Source organism: Phyllobates terribilis, unplaced genomic scaffold (genome assembly GCF_046119375.1).
Source record: "Phyllobates terribilis strain yellow unplaced genomic scaffold, ASM4611937v1 Scaffold_11__3_contigs__length_659146591, whole genome shotgun sequence".
Lineage (NCBI taxonomy): Eukaryota > Metazoa > Chordata > Amphibia > Anura > Dendrobatidae > Phyllobates > Phyllobates terribilis.
Genome location: NW_027362771.1, coordinates 106,584,110 through 106,610,835, shown reverse-complemented (window position 1 = coordinate 106,610,835; position 26,726 = coordinate 106,584,110). Strand labels below are relative to the sequence as shown.

Below are 26,726 nucleotides of genomic sequence, written 5' to 3'. Positions count from 1 at the left end.
GCTGACTGCTGATTGGTGGACGTTAGCCAGCTGCCGCTGACGTCAGGAGAGCATGATGGCGGCTGCAAGCAGTCTGTTTTCTGACCTACGGGAAATAAAGAAGCAGCTGTTGAGCATAAGCTGGCTGTGCCGGGAGCGGGGCCTCATGCATAGCGTGAAATGGTGAGAGGCTGCACAGCACGCTGGAGTACAGGCCTTGTGTCATAGGCAGGTGTCTGTACATGCAGTCACTGGCTGACAGCTCCTGTGTGTGCTATTACTAACATGTATTGTTCCCTGTCCTCACTGAGGCTGAGTATAAGAAATGTACTAACTCCTCCCTCCATTACTAAGGTCAGCAAGTGCTCAGCTGCAGGGGCCCAGCACAGAACAGAGGGGCAGGATTGTGTAATGGTTTCCTCATCCAGAGGGGGGGGGGGCGACACTGGCTGCAGCAGTCACATACTATCCCGACATTAACAGCCATAATTATTAAAAGAGGTTGTTCCCTTCCAGAACATCCCAGTCCCTCTAACCGTACTATATTTACCCTCCATGGGTCCACCGCTGCTTCTGATATCGGCTGCACCACTCACACCAGCAGCACTGCAGCCGATCACTGAGTTCAGGGGATCGTCCCATGTAGATAGAACGCTGAGCTCAGTGATGGCCTGCCAATGTGCCGTCAGCGCTGCAGCCAATATCAGACACTGGAAGCAGTGATGGAGACTCCGCAGTTGACCTGTGGACGATGAGTAATGGATGATTTTTACTGTTTCTTATAACTTCCCCCACAGATTTTCTGAATGGTGACAACCCCTTTAATGATGTAATCGGCTCATTATATGAGCAGTAGCCAATGTAGTGGCTTTTTGTCTTCTGAGCAAGGTTTCCGGTTTTGTTAGGTTGTGGATTATTATTACAATCTCGATATGAATTCAAGGCTTTAAACACTACTTTGTATTATTTTAAAAATGGGACCATGGGGATCTTAAAACAAAAAACACATGACCACCTACCAGATCACCACCCCTGTGTACTGCTGCTGGGATCCCCCACCAGTCTCCTGAATTACTCTTTCATTAGGGGGTGACATGTTGCCACTACAACAGTCATTTTCAGTAAGAGCTAGGGGAAAGAGCACGGAAACTGTTTATTATTGCTTTGATGTAATATGACTCTGAAATCATTTAGTGTCACCTCCCACCGCTGCAAGAAGGGAGACTGGCGGGGGACAGTGGGACACCTTTAGCAGTTCAGAAGCCGCATGCATGCTAAGGTATTTTGCAGCATACCACATAAATACCTCGCTAGTTTGTTTGTGTCAAGCGCTGTCTAGCCACATGACCTATTCAGCCAATCCCTGCTCTCGGCAACTTCTGATGTTCATACAGGTGGACCTCTGAGGTCACTAACTGCCTTGCATATTTTTTTTTACTTTAAAAGTAACCTACTATTAGGCTGTGTGCCCACGTAGCATTTTTCAAGCGTATATGCTGCGGAATTTCCGCAGCGTAAACGCTTGAAAAACGCATGTATATCCGCACCCCATGGTCCCCAATGGCATTCCGCAATGTCAATGCCCATGCTGCGGATTTTTCCGCAGCGTTTATGCTGCGTTCAAAAATCCGCAGCATGTCATTTAATTTTGCGTTTCCGCATGCAGAATTGCCTTTGTCCAATGCATAAAAAACGCAAGGCAATTCCGCATGTGGAAAACGCGTGATAAACGCGCGAAAAATGCGCGATAAACGCGTGCGGAATTCCGCATGCGTTTTTCCGGGAGAGGACTTGCATTTATGAAGCAGAAATTTTCTGCTTCATAAATGCAACGTGGGCACATAGCCTTAGATTCAAGAACTGGTCAGGGACTCTAGGCATAGATCTAACTAGTCCCTTACAACCCCAACCGTCTTTTCTTTGCCCCTTTCCAGATTGATTGACAGATCTCTCCCTTGTGTGAACATAGGGAGAGACCTGTGAATCAACTTGAGCCTGGCAGGATTCGACAGACAGAGACTGCATCAGAATAGCCAGGTCTCTCCCTTAGTGGCTCTTTTAGATGGAGTAGTAATATTTTTTTTATTATTTTACTCACTTATGGGGTAGGTTCACACGAGTGTATAAAAAAACATTCAGCATTTCATCCCGAAAAGTGGGACGGTTTTCTTCGCATTTGGCGTTCGTGTGCTATCCGTATGCAGTCCGTTTTTTGCAGCAGCTATTAATCACTTACAGGACCATTTACAGTTACTTATGTTACAGAACTGCAATGTATCTGTAAAAAACGGATGCTATACTGTGGCTCTGTAGGGCATCCGATTTTTATTTATTTATTTTTTTCCCTTGCACCCATAGACTTGAATAGGTGAGTCTCATCTAATTTATGGAAGAAACTATTGAATTCAGTGACTATTTTCACATGCAGATTCAGTTAGGAAATTAATTGCTTGTCTGCACTGCCTTATTGAATTACATTGGTCCGTGCACTGTCTGTTTTTGTTCACGGACAGGACTCAGACCGAAAATACGTTTGTGTAAATGAGCCCATATAGCGCCATTACATCCACAGCGCTTTACAAACATCATCACTGTCCCCATTGGGGCCTACAATCTAAATTCCCTATCGCTATGTATGTGGAGTAACTTAGGAAGCTGGAAATAAGTGTGTAAAAATCTGCGCTGCCAGTGGTCCAGAGATGAGCAGGAGACAGAAATAGATGAAATGCGATTTAATAGTCAGCGCATTTCAAAAGTTTTGTGGTTTGTCCTGATGAAAAACTGTTCTCACTTCGAAATACGTTGACTAGTAAACCGCATTTCAACTATTCCTGTCTGCTGCTCACCTCTGGACCATTGGCAGTGTGAATGTTTACCCACTTATTTCCAGCTTCCTAAGTTACTCCACATTGTGGATCTGCAGCCGCCTCTTCTAAGTTCTACATAGGGGCTGTGACTCTCACACCCCCCCTTCCCCTTCCAGATGAGCATAAAAATCTCATTTTATCTCCATCGTTACTACTCAGATTTCCTTTGCTCGTATGTCTATGGAGTGTGATAGGAAATTGGAGTACCCAGAGGAAACCTATGCAAACAATCATGAGCAGTGTAGACTGGAGGAAAGACTAGTGATCTAAGTGAGATAAAACATCTAAGCATGTTACATATTATTACATTTCTTTTAAATGCTTTATATTGTAATATTATCATATGGCACTTGTTTTTACAAGTCATTCTTCATGCATAAAAGGACCTTTGTGCAGAAATAGTCCTTCTTTCTTATGCAGTATTAATTTGAAGTAATAGAATCACATAACAGTTTTCACCAAACTGCTTTTTTTTAATGACCGGTAATGCAGCACTAGAGTGGCCACCTGTCTGGCAGTGATGAACGTACATACACAAGAAGCACAGAGTATATGCCCTTTACTAATGGGCCTTCAGCTATAACGTGCAGCTTAACATGGCAGGAGTTGGTTGACAGGACCTTTTTCATGGTGGTGTTTGCAGAGCCAGAAATTGTGCATGTGACGTACTGTTTCCTGTAGCTATATTGTGTAGACATATTCAACCAAGCTGTGCAAATATTGGAATTGCTCACATCCACTCCTACTGAATGGCCTGAAAGGTGTCCACACACATTGTGTGTGTGTGTAAATTCCATCTGCCCGATCCTTCTCTCCCATGATATCATCTGATGAGCCCATTCCATACATGTGTTGTCTTTTGTCTAGAGCTTCAAGGCTACATTGAGCTAAGCATCACCCCGTTTGGTGCATGAAGCTGTATAGGAACGAATAGGAAAAGTGGTCCATAAACAGTAGAGCAGTAAGACCTGTTACCTGCCTTTTTCCTTCCACAAGAAATCAGATTAGGTGACTAGATTTGATCAGAATGCAGATATCTCTGTATACTTTTAGTCTCTTGAAATCCAGTCTCATTTGGCTGCAAATATTGTGCTGGCGGGTTACATCTATACAGTGAGGTAGACCCATTCAGATTACCGTTTTCCTTTCCAGAAAATTCCCTGAAGTATAAAATCCGGTTTCCAGGGCTAACTGCTTTGTTTGCTTTTGCATCAGTTTTGATAAATCAGACTTAATGTCTTCAACTGGAGAACATTTTAAGAATATGCACATAATTTTGCCGTTGAAACTTTTTTTTTCCTGCTCAGGGCATCTGAATTGGCTTTTTCTTTGGAATCTATCCCTTTAAATGAGCTTCCGTCTACACCTGCGCTAACAGAGGTAGGTTTAAAATCAGCAGTTTGTTTATCTTAGTACATAAAAGGGGTTGTGCACTACAAGGACAACCCCATCTTGATCTAAATGTTTTGGCCCCAATAAAATAAAGTCTATACTCCCCTACCATGCCAGCGCCGTTCCTGCAGTGTCAGCACTCGCGGTCCCGGGGTTCTCGGGTGGTTGATGTGACATGTGAGCCAGGCGCCCAATCAGCGCTGGCGTCACTATCCCTGCCTCCTGTCGAATTGAACGTGAAGAGGACGTCCGTGCTGCGGCTGATCTCTGACTTCCTCTTCATGTTCAATCCGTACGAAGGTGGGGACAGGGACGCTGCCGCTGACTGGGTGCCTAGCTCTCGTGTCACAACAGCACGGGAGCCCCAGGACTGCGAGTGCTGGAACGGAGTCGGCACAGGAGGTGAGCATAAGCTTTTTTTATTTTATTGGGGCAAGCATGGGGTATTACAAGGAGTTGTCCAAGTAGTGGACGACTAGATAAAGATGATAGTCTGTGAATTTTGGAAGGATCAAACAACATCTGATATGTTTTAGTGAAGCCCATGATACATTTACAAGATATGTTGGGAGAAGAGAAGGATAAGGCATAATTTTATTTTTCTTTCTTATAACAACTCGATGATAGCCTGTGTCCCAGATTTCCTACTGAGGGTTTATACACATGAAAATATTTGGCATCATAATCTAATTTTAGTTTCAAACAGCAATAAACAGGGTATATAGAGACCGTATACAAAATCACAACATGATCCATCAGATGCTGTATATCGGACTATAGAAGCTCTGTTTCAGTTGCTGTAGTGAGGAATATGGTGTGACGTACAAAGTCCTTTTCTAGGCTCACATTTAGAAGTTGATTAATTTTATTCATTTAAGGCCAGCCTAGGACTAGTATCCATTGATTTGAAAGGGGTCTTTCACTTTCAGCAAAGTGGACCCCAAATGCTCGCAGGCATGTAAAATAGCAAAACCAGATGCTTCTCACCCTTACCTCCTCCAGCCTAGCTCAGTGATTGAGTGCAGCGGTGATGGGTAATGTCAACGTTATGTCACTGCCGCAGCCAAACCACAGAGATTGGAGGCAACCCTGGACCGGTGGAGGATAAGTATCTGTTTTTGTTATTTTACATGCTTGAAGCGTTTGAGGCGCACTTTGCAGAAAGTGGAAAAGCCATCTAGCTTTTTATATTCTAAAAAAGGAGTTCTTACCGTATTGCCTTACATAATTTAAATGCTCACATGTAAAACTAATAACTGCTTATGTGAAACATTGGTGTCCTAGCTTTTCCTTGGTAAAAGCCACTGCTTATTAGTGTGTATCTGCTCTGGCTCATAGAGGGCACCCTGAGCAGGAAATCCCTCTCGAAATTTGTATGGAAAGCACGTCAATTCAGTTAATGATCTTGGGGCATACTGCCATCTGCTGAAACTGTTTACATACATATGTATTATATATATTTATTTTAGGAGGACGCCCAAGATCTGGATGCATATACACTGGCCAAGTCTTACTTCGACTTAAAAGAATATGACAGAGCTGCATATTTCCTCCGAGGGTGTAAAAGCCAGAAAGCCTACTTTTTGTATATGTACTCCAGGTATTTGGTAAGAACGCAGTTCATATGTGTTTCTACTTATTATGGACATGTTTGTCTTTATATAATTGATTTTTGAACTACACTGGTTTGTTATGTATGATGATCATCAGAAGTAGTTTGAGGCCCACAGGTCAAAAATGCGACCAATCAATTTCTGTTTAGTTGATGTAAATCCTCTTCACATCTACTGAGTCAGCTCTTACGTTTTCTCCAGTCATTTTTATAAACATTTTAGTCATTGTCCTGTTGACTTCTTAGTTATTCAGGTTGCTATGAGATTAGCATGCTGTATGTGGATTAAAAGAAATATTACATGTTTTTTTATATGCTAATAATTACATTTGCCTTGTAGTCTGGAGAGAAGAGGAAAGATGATGAGACTGTAGATAGCTTGGGTGAGTACAATCATCTTCTGGAGCGTGGGCTACTTGTAGTATGGGCTTTCAGTGCTAGGTGAATGTTCAAGGAACCCACTGTCAGTATATCAGATGAAATTGTTGTGTTTGACTCAACTTTTCTTTTTTTTAAGTCTTTTTATTTTGTGATGACTAATTCACACAAACATGCAGCTATGAAATGTAGTTTTCTTTTGGGAAACGAGCATGATAAACTGTTGTTACATGGTGGTACATAAAAGAATCAGGAATTTATTTATAAAAAAGTGTATTTATTTCTACATTTTGATACTTCAGTCTTTTTCAAAGTATTCTCTATTTGCAACCAGATGATTGTTACTCTCACCAGAGGTGAGAAGGTGAGGTATAAATTTTGCTGCAACTTGTTTCATGCCCAATTCTTCTTTTTAAAATTCGCTAACAAGAATTCAATGAAATCCCTGCCGACTCCATGAGTTCATCATTGGTCGGTCGGCGATCTCCCAGAATGACTTGACAATTTTTTGTCACATTTTAATCAGTTCGGGCGAGATACGGAAGAGACTAGAGAATACTGTCGTTTTTCTTTTGTTTTGTTTTTTTTTTCATGTGAATATTCAGGCCATGTAAAAAAACAAAAAAAACCTTTCATATGAACAGAATAATTCAATAACACTGGTCCGTGTGAGGTTTGTTTTTTTTCCACGGACACCTTTCGAATAAAAAATACGGGTAACATAGCCTAAGACAGAGTAGTTAAAGGGAGCCTATCACCAAAAATAACACTATTAACCTGCAAATATGGGGTTAATCTAAAGGTGAAGGGTTGTTAAAGGTTATTAATTATAAGACACCTGCTTATATGAAGGGCGCATTTCAAGCTTCCATATCATGGGTTGTTATAATATTTTCTGCAATTAAAGTCTGCCTGAGACGACTTGTTGGTTGTTTTCCAATGGTTGTTTCCGTCTCTCATTGCAGGGGTCTCTGGCAGCTAGAACTAGAATTAGCTGTTACTTGTTGGGGAGTAGCAATACAAATTCAGCAAAAGACGACTCAGATTTTCAGGTTTGTTGGCTTTTAGTCGTGAGAGTCAGGATGAGGGCCCCTATTTTTAGCTTATTAGCTTCACATAGCACAATAGGGCACGTTATAGGGGACTGCATAAGGAAGACAAACTTTAAAGGTTTTCTCATCTAGACTACCCCTTCTAAGAAGAAAAAAAACGGCACTGGTGGTTAGCTGATTGTTGTGGGTCTGACTTCCCCCTGCAGCTTATTGTATGGTATCTGTTCTAATGAGACGTAAATAGGCTGTAGTCCTACAATCTGAAGTAGCAAAGTAGTTGTACAGGGGTGCTGGATAAAGGGTTTTATTTAAAAAGCTAAAAATGTGTTTCAGTGCAGGCTTTGCACCATGATCATATTTTACAAGTAAGGGAACCCCGCAGATTTATATATACCTTCACTTGGGAGTATTCAAAGAACACAAGGACATTGCGGTGAGCGGGTGTGTTCTTTGGCTCCTTCCAAACACAGGAATATATAAATCTGTTTTCCCTTACTTGTACTTGAAAACCCTGATGAAGGTGCAAAGACTGCACCGAAACGCATTGTTTAGTTTTTTTTTTATTAAAACCATTTTTCCTGCATCTGTACAACTACTTCTCAGGCAGCGCCTGTTTCCTGGGATTGTATGAATGCAGTCTGTTTACTTCTTCTGGAATTCCTTTATATCCTGATGGCAACGGGTCTTGGAAGATTTCAATCCCGCAGAAAAACAGCCCACACCAGCTAGGAGGTGTACTTATCCCAGCCAAGATGTTTCTAGCATTGTGCCCATTTTCTGCACAGCCTCAGCAGGTTAGTAGTATAAGCACCTCTGCTTAACTGTTTGGTTTCTACAATAACAGACAAGGGTGAACTTTCCACTTTTGTGTTGCATTAGTCATATTGAGCCCACCAAAGCAGGAGCTTCATTCAGCAGCAGTTCTCTGCTCTGGCTTAAAGAGGGTTGTTTCAATCGGACGACTACCCTCTGACTTGCCTGTTAGAATGGGATCAACCGCTTTAAATAATATTTTTAATAGTAGCCTTGTTACACAGAGATTATTGTGGAATATTACTGTCTTTCTAGGTCCTCTTGAGAAAGGACAAGTAAAGAATGAGGCCCTCCGTGAGCTGCGTGTAGAGCTCAGTAAGAAACATAAGGCCAGAGAGTTGGATGGATTTGGTCTTTACCTGTGAGTTGCTGAACTTTCCCTGCTTTTGTTGAACGCCTCAAACTTTTTTTTATGGAAATTGTATATACTTTTTGTTTTACAGATATGGTGTAGTTCTCAGAAAATTAGATCTGGTGAAGGAGGCTTTGGATGTTTTTGTGGAGGCAACACACATTTTGCCTTTGCATTGGGGGACCTGGTTGGAACTATGTAACCTAATCACAGACAAGGAAATGGTAAGATCTGTTTTGTTACACTTTCATTAAAGGGGTTGTCCACAATCAAGGTTTTTACTTTTGTAAAAAAATTGCCCCAGGCAAAAATAACCTTACTAGGAATATTCTTTCTATGTATTTTGATTCCTCTACTACCATTAATGCATCTCTTTTCACACAGCACTATACGCCACGTTACAAGTTATAATGGAAATGACATTTTTCTATGATTTTCCTAAATGGTCGCTGCAAATGAGTCAGTATAATATTCAAGTCCTCAACCATTAGAGTATAAATCACATTTTATTGGACAAACCTTCCAATGATAACAGTACTTTTTTTTCAAAACAAAAAATAAACTCAAAATGCACTGTTCTAAATTATTATGCACAACAGTTTCCAAACATGTTATAGTTTATAAGGAACTGAAAATGGTAATTTGTTGAATTTGAAGCATTAAGAGGTCACCTTTATTGAAATCAAAGGCTGTTTCAATCAAAAACACCTTAACAGGCCAAGTTACATGTTAACATAGTACCCTTCTTTGATATCACCTTCACAATTCTTGCATCCTTTGAACCTGTGAGTTTTTGGATAGTTTCTGCTTGAATTTCTTTGCAGGATGTCAGAATAGCCTCCCAGAGCTGCTGTTTTGATGTGAACTGCCTCCCACCCTCATAGATCTTTTGCTTCAGGATCTACAAAGGTTCTCAATAGTGTTGAGGTCAGAGGATGATGGTGGCAGCACAATGAGTTTCTCTCCTATTATGCCCATAGCAGCCAATGACTCAAGAGTTATTCTTTGCAGCATGAGATGGTGCATTGTCATGTATGAAGATGAGTTTGCTATGGATGACACAGTTCTTCTTTTTGTACCATGGAAGAAAGTGGTCTGTAAGAAACTCTATATACTTTGTTGAGGTTATTTTCACACCTTCAGAGACCTTCCAGATCTTTCCCATGATTCCGGCTCAAAACATGACTCTGCCACCTCCTTGCTTACGTCTCAGCGATGTTGGGACATGGTGGCCATCCACTACTCCATCCATTTGGACCATCCAGGGTTGCATGGCTCTCATCAGTAAATAAGACTGTTTTAAAATTAGTCTTCATGTATGTCTGTGAGCGCTGTTTAGGGGTGGCCGAATAGTAGGTTTATGCACAAGTGCAAGTCTCTGTAGGATCCTACACCTTGAGGTTTGTGGGACTCCAGAGGCACCAGCAGCTTCAAATACCTGTTTATTGCCTTAAAATGGTATTTTATCAGCTGCTCTCTTAATCTGATGAATTTATCTGGCAGAAATCTTCCTCATTATGCCTTTATCTGCACGAACCAGTCTGTGCTCTATATCAACCACAAATCTCTTCACAATACGATAAACATGCTTAAAGGGGTATTCACATCTCCAAGATCCTATCCCAATATGTAGTAGGTGTAATGATAATACTATTAGCAAACACCTCCAATTTAGAAATGTAGTATAGTTTTTCTAATTCACCATGTCTCTTTCCTCATATTCAGGCATTGCAGGACCTTAGGTATCCATTGTTACGACCACTGATGTAGTGACAGTTAGCTAGCTAGTTGCTAGTGGTTGTAACCATGGATAGCTAAGGTTCTGCAATGCCTGCACATGACGAAAGAGACATGACATAAATCAGAAAAACTATACTACTAGTCTTTTTTTTTTTTTTTTTTTTTAATAAGCTTTATTGAACAATTTTCCAAACAATTATGAATCACAGTAAATAAAAAAAAATCCAGATTACAGCATATCATTAAGTAACTTGTGTCATTTGTTATCAATTAAGGCAGATGAAAATAAAGCAAAAAGTATAAAAACTCTGGTGTCCATGTGCCTCTTCTATCATGCGAGCGTCATTTCTTCTGGATATATTAGCAATAATCATATAGAATATATTTAGCAAAAATTCAGGTTTAACTCAAACGCTAAACCTACAACAATAACATAATTTCAGACTTTTGCTGCCAGGATTATTTCCTTGCTAATATCAAGTTTTATCATGGTGTATACCAACACATACCTGTATACACATTTATTTCATCTTCATGGTGAGTTGTACTATATCCTGTCCATATACTAAATCAAAGTTTTTCCCCTCAATTTATATCCTATTCTTAGGTAGAGACTGTAAGATACGAAGAGTTCCAGTAATCCCATATTTTAGAAAATTTGGATGGTCATCTTCTCTTTTGATATACTGTTTTTTCATATGAGATTGAGTTAACCAGTGCAATCCATGATCGCAGTGTTGGCTGTGAGTTACCCATCCAGCTCATTGCCAGTAGCGTTCTGGCCAAAAACAAGGTTTCTCTCCAAAAAACTACATTTCTACTTAGAGGTATTTGCTAACCTTATTATTATTATTAGTGGTAGTAGTGGTAGTGGTAGGTAGTAGTAGTAATAATAATATCTACTACATATTGGGATAGGATCTTGTAAATTAATTACAAACAGTATTTCCATTTCCAGGTGTTTTGAGATTAATTTCAGTGATCCATAGAGCCCTGAGACACAAGACCATCCATGAGTTTATTTGAAAAACAAAAAAACTATATCTTTATGACACACAACCAATTTGCATAATAATTTGGAATGCAGTGTATGTAGGTGGCCATATTGCTTTTATTATGTGACTTCCAATTGTAACTGTTATACTATATAACTATGTAACTGTAGTTCCTCCAGTTGCCCGAAGTCCCCATGCGTTTTTAATTGCATTGGTGGTTTAATTTGATTTTCTTTTCCTTTCTCACTGTTCATTATTCGATAGTATTCCATTTGAAGTGATCCAAATCAGAATATTTTTTTTTACCTGATATCTTAGGATATTTATTTTCTTTGGTGTTTTTTGAAGTGCTACTTTAGTAATTTAAAAATCATAAGTTTTGAATTTTTATCTTCATTAGTTAATTATTTTTATAGGTTTCTAAAGTTTTGAAAACCTGAATTTTGGGCTTGTATGGCCTTAGATTTGTTATTGTATCTCGGGCTAGAATTAAGATAATGAGATGGGGGAGGCACCATTTTGTTCATAATTGTACAGACTTTAATTTGACATGTCACAAGACTATGTTGATGTTTTTGAGGAGTCAAATTCTAAATTTTGATGGATGATTTCTGAAAAACTATGTTATAAATTTATCAAAAAATGCATATGTTACTTGTGTTCTTGGTTACATTTGTTCAGGGATTCAAGTTGGGATCTCCGTAGGATCATATTTCGAAGCGTGGTTTTCTAAATACAGTCTCATCCTAATCATGTATGTTTATTGCTAAATTAAAAGAATCAATATTTTTAACACCTTTTTAAATATACGGTATTTTGTGGATTTTTTAGACGCACCCCAAATTTTGGTGAGGAAAATAGGAAAAAAAAGTTTTTTGAATAAACCGGTGCACGTTGTAATCAGCTTACCTGGGGGGGTCGGCGTTGGTAGAGTGGGGTCCCATGGTTGCCGCTGGCTGGAGGCGGGGGATGCTGGCTGGAGGCAGGAGTCGGGAGATGGCTGCGAGCCCCATGCTGTCTGCCAAGTTCTGCTGGAGGTGTTCGGTGGAGCCGGGGCTCTGCCGACATTGTGTGGAAGCCAGAGCCCTGCACCTTCCATACTCTCCTATGCGCTGGACTCTGGGAAAATGGCTGCCGGAGGCGGCACATGCTCAGATTGAGATCTTGGCGCATTCTCAGATTGAGAAAAAAGGATATGCTGCCGAGAAAAATTATATTCTATGTGTACAGAACGATTGTTAATGACCATTCAGTGTGCATAGAAGTGTAGTCTTCCTTTCTAAACAGGCTATTAAACAACCTGCTTATATATAGCCAACTGGCAACTGTTTAACGGTTGCAGTTGACCAGTGTGAATGCACCCTAAGAACTATACTTATTGTGAAGGTTTAGAAGCTACAGATTTTTAAAAAATACAAACTCAACCTTGCAAACTAGTAAAAAATTTAACGGATCATAGTGAAGCCTTCATATCCATCCAAGGGTCTATTTAAGAAAATAAAAATTTAGAATAGCTGAAATGAAAGAGCCCCATGCAGTTTGTGTCCATGCAGGAATGGCAATGTATACTCTCCCTCTATCTTCTGCCTTTAGTCGACAGGCCAGATTTCACATCATTTTTTTTTTTTACCTTTGCAGCTGAAGTTCTTGTCGCTGCCAGACTGCTGGATAAAGGAATTTTTCCTAGCACATATATACACAGAGCAGCAGTTGATTGAAGAAGCTTTGCAAAAATATCAGAGTCTCATTGATGCTGGATTCTCCAAAAGTACCTACATTATTTCTCAGATCGCAGTTGCATATCATAATATTCGAGGTAGGCCTACAGAATTCTGACTATCTTCTGCTTCAGAACATTTGTGTATCTCATGACCTAATGGCTATTTGCTTTTGACAGATATTGATAAAGCTCTTTCTATTTTCAATGAGTTACGAAAACAAGACCCTTATAGAATAGAAAACATGGACACTTTTTCTAACCTGCTGTATGTCAGAGTAAGGAACCAAATTTATTAGCTTTATGTCTCTTGAGTTTTATGCAGTTCTTCTTAGAATATAAAAATTGCTGTAATGCATTTTTTTTCCCAAGGGTCTAAAACCAGAACTGAGTTACTTAGCACATAACTTGTGTGATATTGACAAGTATCGTGTGGAAACCTGCTGTGTGATTGGTAAGTAATCCACATATCTAGTCAATAATGTCAACTTGGTCTGTGCTTCCCTTAAAGTATCATCTGTTTCTTGTAGGTAATTATTACAGTTTGCGCTCTCAACATGAGAAGGCAGCTCTCTATTTTCAAAGAGCCTTAAAACTGAATCCCAGATATCTTGGTGCATGGACCCTAATGGGTCATGAATATATGGAAATGAAGAACACCTCTGCAGCCATACAGGCTTACAGGTATGAAAAAAAGCACTTATGGGCCTAAAGTGGGACTTCATCATTCAGGGCCACCTTTATGTGCCACTCCCATCCTGCCAGAACCGCTGCTTCAATAAATTACTTGGATGGCTATTCATTTGAAAATCTGGCATATAATGCTACATTTCCACTGCCAGGGAAATGTAAGTCTAGGCCCAGCATCTACCTGGAGATACAGTGGATATAAAAAGTCTACACACCCCTGTTAAAAATTTGTCATGTAAGAAGAATCATTTCAGAACGTGTTCCACCTTAATGTCAATCATAATCTATTGAGAAACAAATTTTGAGTGGGGAACTAAAACTAAATTAATGTGTTCAGAATTAGCCAATCACATTTCAACTCATGTTAAACAGTAGTCAGTACACAGCTGCCATTATTTAAAGTGATTTTGATTAACTTCATATAAAGTTTAGTTTTAGTTTGATTTTTCTGACATGTTCTTAGTTGCATTTTACAGTAAAAGCCATAAACAGCTTATAACACATCAAAGGGACCTGATTGATCAAAGTTACCAGTCAGGAGAAGGGTGCAAAAAACTTTTAAAGAGCAATAGATAATTAGGTATACCATGGGACACAGTAAAGACTGTCTTCAATAAGTGGCTTAAATCTGGCACAACAGTGACATCACCTAGACCTGGATGTCCCTCAAAAATTAATGAAAAGACAAGAAGAAAATTGGTCCAGGAGGCTGCCAAGAGGCTTTCAGTAACATTAAAGGAGCTGCTGGAATTTCTGGCAAGTATTGATTATGTACTACATATAACAATAATCTTTCATAGTCTTCCTATGTCTGACCTGTGTGGCAGGTTGGCAAGATGGAAGCCTTTTCTTATGAAGAGAAACTTCCAAGTCTTATGTTTTGCCAAAACCTACATCAAGTCTGCTAAAACCATGTAGAAAATGTGTTCTGGTCAGATGAGACCAAGGTTGAACTTTTTGGCCATAATTCCAAAAGGTACTTTTGGCACAAAACGAACACTGCACACCACTAAAATAACAATGTACCAACAGTGAAGCATGGTGCCGGCAGCATTATTCTTTGGGGCTGTTTTTTGTCAGTTGAAACTGGGGCAGTGGATTGGATTGCGAACTGTTCCAAATACCAGTCTATTTTGCAACAAAACTTTCAGGACACTGCTAAAAAGCTGAAGACGAAGAGGAATTTCACCTTTCAGCATAACGACCATAAGCATACCTCCAAATCAGAAAAAGAATGGCTTCTCCGGAAGAAGATCAAAGTTTTGGAATGGCCCAACCAAAGCCCAGACCTGAATCCAATAAAAAAAATCTGTGGGTTGACCAGAAGAGAGATGCACACAGGAGATGCCCTCTCAATCTGACAGATTTGGAACCCTACTGCAAGGAGTAGGCAAAGATTGACAATTCTAGATGTGCCATGTCAATAGACTTCTACCCAAAAAAAGACTGAATCCTGTCATAAACTCAAAGGGTACGTCAACAAAGTATTAGTTGAAGGATTTGAATATTTATGCAACCACATTGTTTTAGCTCTTTATTTTTCTGCTTCCACCCGAAAGGATTTCTGTTTATTTTTCAATTGCGTTATACAGATTGTAGGTGACACAAAATGTGGAAAAAGTTCTGAAATGATTCTTCTTGGTACGTTTTTTTTTTTATATAACAGAAGCCTTTCATTTTAACAATGGTGTGTAGACTTTTTATATTCTCTTTATCTGTTGGTTATTGGGGGTGATAGAACCTGGACTTACAGCTATCAAGTGATCACCGCATCACTTTCACATTTTAAAAGGAGTTGACTTGTAAAACATTCCCTTTTTATAGGACTTTTGTATAATTTCTTGCTAAATGTCTCATATTACTTTTATGAAGATCAAACTTGGCTAATTAAATTTGTCTCCAGGTGTATAGATACTGTTTCATAATTTATTTATGAAATATATTGTCCACGTTGTATCTTTACCTCTTTTTACATGCATGTAAGTTCATCAACTGAAAATTACAATATACTGTTTAATTTACAAAGAGATGTTAAATGTAAGGGGTTTTCTCCCGCACCAGATCTGCTCTGCTGTCACTGGTATTTGCTGGTATTACTTTAGCGGTAATGTCATCATGTGACTGATGCAGCCAATCACAGTAGTCTCCACTGCAGCTATATAAACAAAGACTGCAGGCTTTATTTTTACATAAACGAAGACTTTACCATAGAAAGGAAATAAAACCCATTTAATAAGGGACACTTCTTTCTCTTGAGGAAATGTTTTATTGGCATCTATGCTTCTTTAGTGTAAGAGCTGTAAAGCCACGGAATAGTCTATAGTTTATGTTAGTGTTTCATGTGCTGCCTTCAAAGAAAGAAAGGGTCCCAATTGTGTTTTTTTTTATTTTTTTTAGTTTTTTTGGTTTTAGCATGGCTGTGGAGTCTGTCGGTGTCCATTTTGGTGGAGTCGGTATAAAATGGACCGACTGCTAAAATATATAATAAATTGGGTACAGTAATACAATGTAGGATGTGCTGTAAATGTTTTCATAAGAATTTGGGAACGTTATGAAATGTCCTATAAATGTCTGTTCTGTTCCTGATCTAAGGATCTCGGCTTTTAGTTGAGCTGAATCTGTGCTGCACTTTATGTACACGCTCAGTAGTGAGGCAGGGCTGTGGAGTCTGAGGTTTGGCTTACTGAGTCCACAGCCCTGTTTTTTAGCCTGTTTTTCATTTGCACCTTTATTCTTTTAGTTTGAGCCTTTTTTTGACATCTATGGGATTGCATGTGTCTCGCATACTCACCTCACCTGTATAGACTAGCGTCCCTGGTTACCAAATCTCTCTGGGGGATACTAGTGCCTTTTCTGCAGTGAGCATACGCACTGCGGCCGGCATGTCCTTGCACAGGATTCAGGGCTGTGATCTCGCGTCCGTGGTTACAGTCTCCTGTCGGGCTATGACATCACTTCCTACGTGAAGTGCGCATGCCCGGGCGTCTATCATGGCACTGGATGAGAGGCATTACCTTAGATGGGCTCTTCTGTCTTTCCAGCATGTTGGCGCAACCACCAGTAACTAATCTTTTTTAATTATGTGTGCTTATATACCTCTGTATCTTTCATTCCACATATACCTTCCCTGATGAAGCTGTGTTTTCACAGCAGTACACATGGGGTTTGTCATCTGATGCACACATGATCTCTAGGGGTGATATGGCTGTTTGTGTGAAATGATTTGATTTACATGGTTGTCAACGTAGGTCATGAAGGATATTCACCATATATATGTTTTTCTTGGCACAGGTTGTTATTTAATAGCCATATTTGACTAAGAATGCACAATAGATTTTGAGATCCAGTTGTAGATTAGTATATGAAGTGCATATAGGTTTTAAAGGGGTATTCCAAAATCCTATCCCAATATGTAGTAGGTGTAATAGTAATATTATCAAATATCTCCAATTAGAAATGTAGTATAGTATTTTTGATTCGCTATCTTTCCTCATGTGCAGGCAATACAGGACCTTAGGTATCTATGGTTACGTCCACTGATAAAGTCAGTTAGTTAGCTAGCTGCTAGTGGTCGTAACCGTGGATACCTAAGGTCCTGTGATGCCTGCACATGAGGAAAGATAGCGAATCAAAAATGCTATACTACATTTCTAATTGGAGATATTTGATAATATTACTATTATTACACCTACTACATATTGGGATAGGATCTTGGAGATGGGAATACCCCTTTTAATATATTTAATTATGTACTGGCGATATTATCCAGCTTGTGTGTCATGCAATATACCTATTTTTGTGTTACCCTGTAGTAAACCGTATATATTGTTCCTATATGATGACAGCATAAGGATCTATTATATTATTGTATTTATTACAGATGAATTTTGTATATGGCCAATCATTAATTGTGGATCTTAGGTGTTGGTATTTATGTGTGTTGTTTTAATGTTTTTTAAATGAGGTCAATAAAGCTTGTAATTTTTACTATCTATTGTATTGAGGTGTGTACCTTCTTGTTCTTTCTTGCTTTGACATTGTAGTTTGGGTACATTATGATGCACCATAATCCATGATTGAGGCTGTGCATCCTTTTCCTGTTTTTTGAGTGAAGTCGGAGGTTTGGCTTACTGACTCCACAGCCCTGAGTTTTAGCCTGTTTTTCATTTGCACCTTTATTCTTTTAGTTTGAGCCTTTTTTGGCATCTGTGTTCAACTGTTTATTTTATGTTCGCAACTGCGGGAAGGGTATGGGATTTCCAGGTGTTTTTAGCTGATTCATCAATTGGTACTTTTTAAAAGTTGAAAATAAATTTGTGCAGTTGTACTCCAGTTCCCCCTCTGGAATGATTTTATTGATGCCTGAAACTTTTGCAACATTTTAGCACAACGTGCAACTTTTTACCCTACAAAAATGCTCACAAAAAAAGGTAAAATTCATGAACCACGTGTGTGAATTTCAATAATTTTGGCACGAAAAAAAATCAACAAATACCACAATACAAAGAAAGGTGACTTCAAAATAATCATAATGATGGATCTTATTTTTATTTGTTTTATTTTTTTTTGTACAGGCATGCAATTGAGGTCAATAAGAGAGATTATCGGGCATGGTATGGATTGGGACAGACCTACGAGATCCTAAAGATGCCATTCTACTGCTTGTATTATTATAGACGTGCCCACCAGCTACGGTATTGCATGTTTAGTCTGAGAATTTGTATACGTGGGTTTTTATAAATGGTCATACTACATTTCATATGTACTTTTACCTTATGTGAATTTGAATGAATTGAAATGAAATAATTTACCTTTTTTCTACATTTTATTTCTTTCAACGCACTCCTAAATAAAATTATCATATATTATGCCTTCACACTCGAAAATAGGCACACTGCAACATTGTCAGGCTTTGGCACACATAAGCCATTTTGAATCCAATAAGAACATTTTGTACAAAATGCATACAAATTCATGTTTGTAGTGGCAAGACTAGCACAAGTAGCACCTGAGATGCAGAACACCTACTATAAGGGCTTGTGCAGACAAGTGTATAAATCGGGACATCTGTATGGTATTTGATCTTATTCCACACTGACCCATGTTATTCAATAGGGCTGTCATATGGCCAATTTTTCTCTCGGTTCAACTGTAAGAACAAAATGTCAGAGTGCACTATTCCAAGTATTGGATGAGACTCGTCCATTCAAGTCTATGACTACATAAAAAAAATCAGATCCCACACAGAACATCCCTGTTGCATCTGATTTATACAGATATCTTTTGTTGGAAACTGTATTCGATAATGTACATTTTTGAATGTTGAGGTATGAAAACAGATCGTACACAGATGTAAAAAATGGACACACGGATGAAAAGCGTCCAAAAAACAGAATGAAACTTGGACGATTCTTCATGCGCTTCCCTGTCTCTGACCCATTATTAAGCGATTGTGCTACTTATGTTGATGTCTACATGAAACTATCTGTGATGCCATTGGACATGTAAATCTCAAAGTCTACAATTAATATCTTTAAAATTGTATTTGTGACCAGAATGAATGCTGTGTAATATTTGTAACTGCCCAGTCCATAAGTTGATCTAAAAAAAAAAAAATCTCTGATCTCTTTTCAGACCAAATGACTCCCGGATGCTCGTTGCCTTAGGAGAATGTTATGAAAAGCTGAACCAACTTGTGGAAGCTAAAAAAGTAGGTTTGAAAGTTCAGTGTAAATTGTTATGAGCCGTGCAGTTGTTTTCTAATGAAGGAATTTACAAAAAAAATTTAAAAAAATTGGAAAACTAGAAATTATTTTCTGCCGATGATTATTCCGGTTTGTATTGTGGAATGGGAAGTCAGTCTTTTTTGTTGTAGCTGCGTACATAGCCCATTCTTTTTCTAGCAAGTATTGTACTAAATACATGTTCAAATGAAATGCTTTATGAAGAATAGCTTTTTGGGCAAGTCTATGAACTGCCTCTGTGGTTCCTTTTATAAAAACTTTTATATAAGGGAAGGATAGGTTATGCATTTGCATTTTATAAATTGCTATATTTTGAGCTTGGAAATGCTTTTTGTTGTCCATGTAAATTATGTTTGAAGAATGGAGGGAAAGTGTCAGTACTTATGGATTTTGGCCAATAACCATTTTGTGCAGATGCATATAAGATAATTGTGGACTACTTCAAGGACACTTCACATTGTCAAAGACTACTGGGAAGATGTATTAGTACTGGTGTAAAGGAAAAATGGAGTAGCTGCACATTACAGCCAATTGGATCTCACCTCTCATTTTTCAGAGCACTTTTTAAAGAAAAGGAAAGTAGAAAGTTGATTGGATGCAGTGGTCTACTTCACTTTTCCTTTGCACCAATTTTGAAAAATGTGAATTTATTTAAAGGCTGTATGTAAAATATTTCAGATTGTGGAAACAAGACCTGCTTGTATTAATAGAAAATGTATAAGTTGCCTGTCAGTTATTGATGGAGGAAATGTTGCTGTTTTTCCCCATGACAGTGCTACTGGAGGGCCTATGCTGTTGGTGATGTGGAAAAAATGGCTTTAGTTAAGCTGGCAAAGTAAGTTTTAAATTTTTAGCACTTAATGATTGTAATTATTTAGTATGGACTGTTAATGAGGGCACATCATAATTTAGGGAAGAACTAATTTCTTCAGAAATATTTTGTTCTGAAGATATCTGTTGGTCTTTCTAGCTTCTTGGTGACTAATACTAGCTAGATTTACCATCAGTCATCTGTGCAATCAAAATCTAAAATGCTTGTTAGAGATGAATCTGTCTGCTATAACTTCAAATACAGGGCCCGATTCATCAAGACAGACGTTGTTCATACCTGGCTCGATGAGATGTCAGACGCTTTTGGCTCATGAAGAGGCGTATGCTTTGTCCCCGTTCTGCTGCAGCTCCATTCATTTTGGCAGAGCTGGGAGAAACTGTTGTAAAGATGCCAGAAATGGCAAAATTTAGGCACCGCTCCGAAACTTCTGCCGTGAAAGCTTTGATCATAGAGATATATTTTCAGCATACAAGACTATGTCAATACTTCAAAATAGATCAGCCTTTTATTACATGAGGAAAATTTAGCGCTGTAATTGAAAAAATGTGCTTGTCTGGCGAACAATAGCAACGTATAATTTATTCCTAATACCTATAGTATTTTGTGTTGTCTACAGTCACCAATACTTTCTGAAGATGGAATCATAAAATTAGTATGTATAGTATTGTTCAAAATAATAGCAGTCCAATATGACTAACCAGATTAATCACTGTTTTTGGTATAAATTATATTATCGCGTGTCAAACAATTTACCAGTTGGTGCAGCAGATTGTAAGAAAACCAACAGACTCTGCATTCATGATCTGCATGGTTTTGAGTCTGTGCATTTGAATAATTAATTGAAAGGGGGTGTGTTCAAAATAATAGCAGTTCAATTAGTGAGGTCAATTATTCTGTGAAGAAACAGGTGTGAATCAGGTGGCCCTTATTTAAGGGTGAAGCCAGCACATGTTGTACATGCATTTCTCCTTGAAAGCCTGAGAGATATGGATCGTTCGAGATGTAGTTCAGAAGAACAGTATACTTTGATTAAATAGTTGATTGGAGAGGGTAAAACTTATAAAGAAGTGCAGACAATGATAGCCTGTTCAGCTAAAATGATCTCCAATGCTTTAAAATGGAAAGCAAAACCAGAGACGCGTGGAAGAAAACGGAAGACTACTATTTGAATGGATAGAAGAATAGCCAGAATGGCAAAAGTCAATGATCAGCTCCAGGATGATCAAAGACAGTCTCAAGTTACCGGTGAGTACTGTGACAGAAGATGCCTGTGTGAAGCTAATCTCTTAGTAAGAAGTCCCCACAAAGTTCCACAGTTAAAAAAATAAATAAATAAATAATGTACTGAAGTGGATGCAATTTGCCAAAGAACACATCAAGTGGCCTAAAGAGAACTTTAGAAACATTGAAAGTAAAATTGTTCTTTTTGGGTCCAAGGGCCGCAGACATTTTGTCAGAAGACCCCCAATCTCTGCATTCAAGCCACAGTACGCTCTGAAGATGGTGAAGCATGGTGGTGCAAGCGTCTTGATATGGGCATGTTTCTCTTACTATGGTGCTGGACCAGTTTGCATATATTAAAATACTTGAAGGGGTCGTGTTGCCTTACGCTGAAGAGGATATGCCCTTGAAATGGGTGTTTCAACAAGACAACGACCCTAAACACATCAGTAAACAAGCAAAGTCTTTGTTCCAGTCCAACAAAGTTGAGGTTATGGAGTGGCCAGCCCAATCCCTGGACCTTAATCTGATAGAACACTTGTGGGGAGACATCAAAAATTCTATTTCTGAGGCAAAGCCAATAAATGCCAAAAAATTGTGGGATGTAGTCAAACTATCCTGGGTTGGAATAACAGTTGACAGTTGCCAGAAGTTGGTTGACTCTATGCAACATAGATGTGAAGCAGTTCTAAAAAAAACCCTGTGGTTATACAACTAAATATTAGGTTAGTAATTCACAGGAATGCTAAACCCTCAAAAAAAAGTACATATTGTGAGTTTGTAAAGACAAATGCAGACACTGCTATTTTTTAGAACAGCCCAATGGTCATTTGTTGTTTTTTTCTGTAAAGTAGTTAAAAATTATATACATTTCTCTTCATATTTTGAATTCGAAAACTGTGCAATATTCCCAATGCATGGAAATAAAAAGTAGTGTGAAGATTTTGTGCTTAACTCATGGTTTTGAACACACTGCTATTATTTTGAACACTACTGTAACTATGGACCTACTTGGTGCGGTAATACCCTTGCTGACTTTTCCAGTCAGTACTGTAATAAACTGAACGTCAAACACACAATAAAAGAATTCCTCTAGTTAACAGACATTTTCTTCTTAATATCTGTGCCCATTAGTTCTCTCATTTGAATGTTGCTTTTCGTAGTTCTCTGCCATATTAAAGGGAGCCTGTCATCAATTTTGACCTAACTAAGCTATTAATATGGGCATACAGGTTATAGAGGGCTGAGGAGAGTGATACTGGTATGCCTCATATCAGATGCCTTGCTACTGATAAATCATCTTTAATCACTTTATATAAATGACCTCTTCCAGGCTATGGGGAGGACGCTGCCTGGAAGATAACTCTGCCCCCAGAGCTTGTTTTACATGAAGGGGGAGTTGCTAGTGTGATATCTAATTGCTACCAGTGTTACCAGCAGGGCTGTGGCATTGGTAAGCCAAACTTCCAACTCCTCAATTTCCCTGACTTCCGACTCCACAGCACTGCCTCACTACTGAGCATGTACATAACGTGCAGCACAGATTCATCTCACCCTTCAATCAGGAATAGAACAGAACTTTATAGGACATTTCATAACTTTCCCAAATTCTTATGAAAAAAATTACAGCACATTCTGCATTGTACTACTGTAACCAATTTATTATATATTTTAGGAGTCAGTCCATTTTATACCGACTCCACCAAAATGGACACAGACTCCGACTTCACAGCCCTGATTACAGTATGTGTAATGGTTACCAGTGTGATGTGTGATGGCCGCTCTCTGCTCTCCTGATACCACTGCAGAGCTGTGTGTGATTATACCTGACACATCTGCAGGTTCCTCTCAGCTTTCAGCTCACAAGCTGACAGGGTTACAATATTGTGGCAATACAGTAGAGCTCAAGAGCTGCAAAAAATGTGTTCGCAAGAAGACCAAGTTCATTTCTCCTGTTCTGTGTTATTTACATGTCTCACACTGGTAACTCCTCCTTCATTAAAATAAGCTCTGGAAACAGCGTCATCTTCCAGGCAACATCCTCCCCATAGCCTGGAAGAGGTCTAATCATAGAAATACATGCTGTCACGCTCTGGTCAGGAGAGCCGATGGCTAGTCCGAGCATTGCGTTGCCATCCTTGTCCTAGTTATACAGCTGTCTGACTCTTCCCTAATAGAGACATCATAATAGAACGTCTCAGGCAGTATTAGATAAGACATGTAATGCACAAAACATTACTGGGCCCCAGAAACGTCATTCCGGCTCCTTTTTACCAGAATCTATTCGCCAGAATGGTGTTTCCCTAGCGCATGCAATGTTATGCTTTGTGCTCTGCCCGCAATAAGGCAGAGCCAAGTGCGCCTGCGCGAGCTGACGATGCTAATGCCCAGGCGTGAGATCTTTTGGCTATGTGGATGACTGGACACGTCATCCACATCAATCAAAGCCGGAGGACAGCTTTTGGGGGCAAGGAGGTGGCACAGACGCTGAGGAAATTACACCCATCGGACCAGACCAAAAGCATTTACATACAGCCCAGTGAAAATAAAAAGGTATTTTTGGTGGTATACAGCGGGAGTTACAGGATGATGGACACATTTGTGTAATGCAGTACAGGTGCTCATAAAAGAGATGGCATTGGTGCACACACTAAAACACTGGTGACAGGTTCCCTTTAAATCTGGACACACGCATCACATAATCGACCATAACTTGATTAATTAAGGTAATGGTGATATTACCTGCTTACAACATATGTCTTTTGTCTTTCTTCTTGAAGACTCCACGAACAATTGAATGAGTCTGAACAGGCTGCACAGTGCTACATTAAATATATACAGGATATATACTCTTGTGGGGTAAGTATAAAAGTTAGTCTATCCTTTAGCTTTATAGTGTGGATCATCTCACAGCAGTTTACATTGTCTTTTTACCAGGAGAGAGTGGAACATCAAGAAGTGAGCACAGCGTATAGGTACCTGGCTCAGTATTACTTCAAGTGTAAACTGTGGGATGAGGCCTCAGCATGCGCCCAGAAGTGTTTTAATTTTAATGATGTAAGTATGTCATTACATTCTCAGTCGTCCTTTAGGAATTGGCCTCTTTGTAAAAAAAAACCCAAAACAAATGCATTTATTTAATACATGGTACAGCAGTTAAATGGTTGCAAGAATTTGGTGCTAACGCTGTTTCTTTTACGAGAATATGACGAAGGCCTCGTGTAACTACCAGAGGTGTGGTGGGTGGCTGCAGTGACTACTAAGGAACGGGACTGCTGTGTCTACTGAGAAAATGGGAGATGCCGGTTTTACCTACGGGGGTTGTTTGGGACTTGCTTTAATGCTGAGGAAAGATGGAGAGTGGGGGCTCCATTTTGACTACACTGGCAGAGGCAAACACTACATTTTTGAAGAGGGGGTTTCCAAGCGCGTTGGTGCTTGCAATGGAAACCGCCAGCGTATACCAACTGTATTTATATTCCACATAGGAATTTACATGCAGTTGGTATCCTTATTTAAAAGCAATGTTCAACTTATAATTAAAAAATGTAAAAGGCAGGGAATGTTATAAAATAGTAAAACATGCTTCAGCCAATCACAGATCTTAGGTCAGGTGGTTTTCTTTGTCGGGTGTCTGGAACTGTATCTGCTGTGCTCCGATCATGTCACATTCCAGTCCTAAAGAAAGTGATGACATGCTTCATGTCCAAGACCACCGGAGCAGCCTGCAATGGAGCGATAGGGGTTAGTCGGTGATTATTAATGCTTAAAAAATAATTAAACATTTCCTGCTTTAAAAGAAAGACAACTCATTTTATGATAATGAAATTAATAGATTTATTTTTAGGAGGTCAGTCACGTTTTTATTATACAGAGTTTGACATCCCTTTGCTTCCCTCCACATAGTCATAGTTACAGTGGAAAAAAAAATCCGTCACTATAGGCAGCCTACTAGTGAAAAATCTATATGGATTTATACAGCTCCCATTGAACTCCCCTAATTGTTATGTCTGGTGTTAAGGGGAGTTCTGTTTTGGATGGGAAAAACTTCTAGTGTCCTGGAAGACATACGTGTGTTTGCTGAAAAGTGGGGGAGATTTCTAAAAATAAAAATGAAACCGTCAAATCTGACTTTCCTGTGAGTCGACTCATTGTCGACTCATAAATATGGAAACATGCGCATTCTCAAATTATTTTTTTACGGTCTATACTGAGACAGAAATCCCTGATCGGGCCGCGGGTCTCTTGACCTAGTGATAACCAATTTCATAGGTATATCTTAGGCTGTTAGTGACCTACAGTCAGGCAGATATTGCGGTGTGAATTTAGATTTACCTTGTCAAAAATGGTGACTAATTGTATCTCGTAGGTTAATAACAGTTTTTCCTTTTCTAGTCAATTGAATTATTTTTAGTAGTTGTAGCTGTCTGTACAGATGGCGTAAATCAATTTTAAAATGTTTGATTTTGAAAAAAAAGACAATTTTGATGACTATTCTATGAATTAATGAAATCTGAGGAGCGTGACTGGAGATGCCCCATCTATTAAATATATCACAATCATATGTACTAAGTTTGTGTTGCTGTAGTATTAACATGTAGTGTTATTATTTCAGACAAGAGAAGAAGGCAAAGCACTTTTGCGCCAAATTCTGCAGCTCCGTAACCAGAATGAAAGCCCCTCTGCCGACCTGCCAACCAACGCTCCATTTTTATTCCCACAGTCTGTTTCTGCCAGCAACACCCCTACAAGAAGAGTATCTCCTTTAAACCTTTCCTCGGTGACTCCATAGTAGCATCCTCCAAGAGGATCTTTGGTGCTACGCCTGCAGTAAAACAGTACAATAACTGTGGAGAGAAGTTGCTTCTATTGAAGCTCCACTTAGTGCTCGTCTGGTGTAAAAAAAACAAAAAAACAAATCATGTTGCCATACCGATGTTGGACTGGTCGAGTTTGTGCTGGCACAAGACAGAGCTTTAGAGTGCTGTGAGAGGCAGATTTCTTACCTTAATAAGATTATCTGCAATTTATTCTCAATAAACTTTTTATACTGTGACCTCAAATGTTTCTATTTAGATATATTTCACCCTAAACTCTTAAAAATGAAGGTGTCATTGTAACCTTTAGTCAGACTCCAGTATGGTTCAATAAATTTAATCCATTGTGACAGGGTAGGCTTCTATGTGTATGCTGTTTCTCACTCATTTTTTTCGTAAAGTTTTGATAAAAAATGGAATCGTGGAGCACGTTGTTCCATCTGTACAGCACCTTGTACCATCATTATAGCACCTTCTCTTATGAAAAATGCCCCTTTCCAGAGTTAATGTAGTGTTAAACACAAA

The 26,726-nt window shown here is 39.0% G+C and overlaps 1 protein-coding gene across 1 annotated transcript; it reads left to right on the top strand.

Moving 5' to 3' along the window:
- CDC23 (cell division cycle 23) lies at positions 1–26,447 on the top strand. Its single transcript, XM_073651417.1, has 16 exons — positions 1–162; positions 4,154–4,226; positions 5,708–5,845; positions 6,191–6,233; positions 8,349–8,454; positions 8,537–8,669; positions 12,819–12,996; positions 13,078–13,175; positions 13,270–13,351; positions 13,428–13,581; positions 18,162–18,281; positions 19,222–19,297; positions 20,105–20,166; positions 24,165–24,243; positions 24,322–24,441; positions 26,000–26,447. The coding sequence occupies exons 1-16, from the start codon at positions 53–55 to the stop codon at positions 26,174–26,176; spliced, it is 1,749 nt and encodes a 582-aa protein (XP_073507518.1). The 5' UTR covers positions 1–52; the 3' UTR covers positions 26,177–26,447.
- Positions 26,448–26,726: the final 279 nt, after the last annotated feature.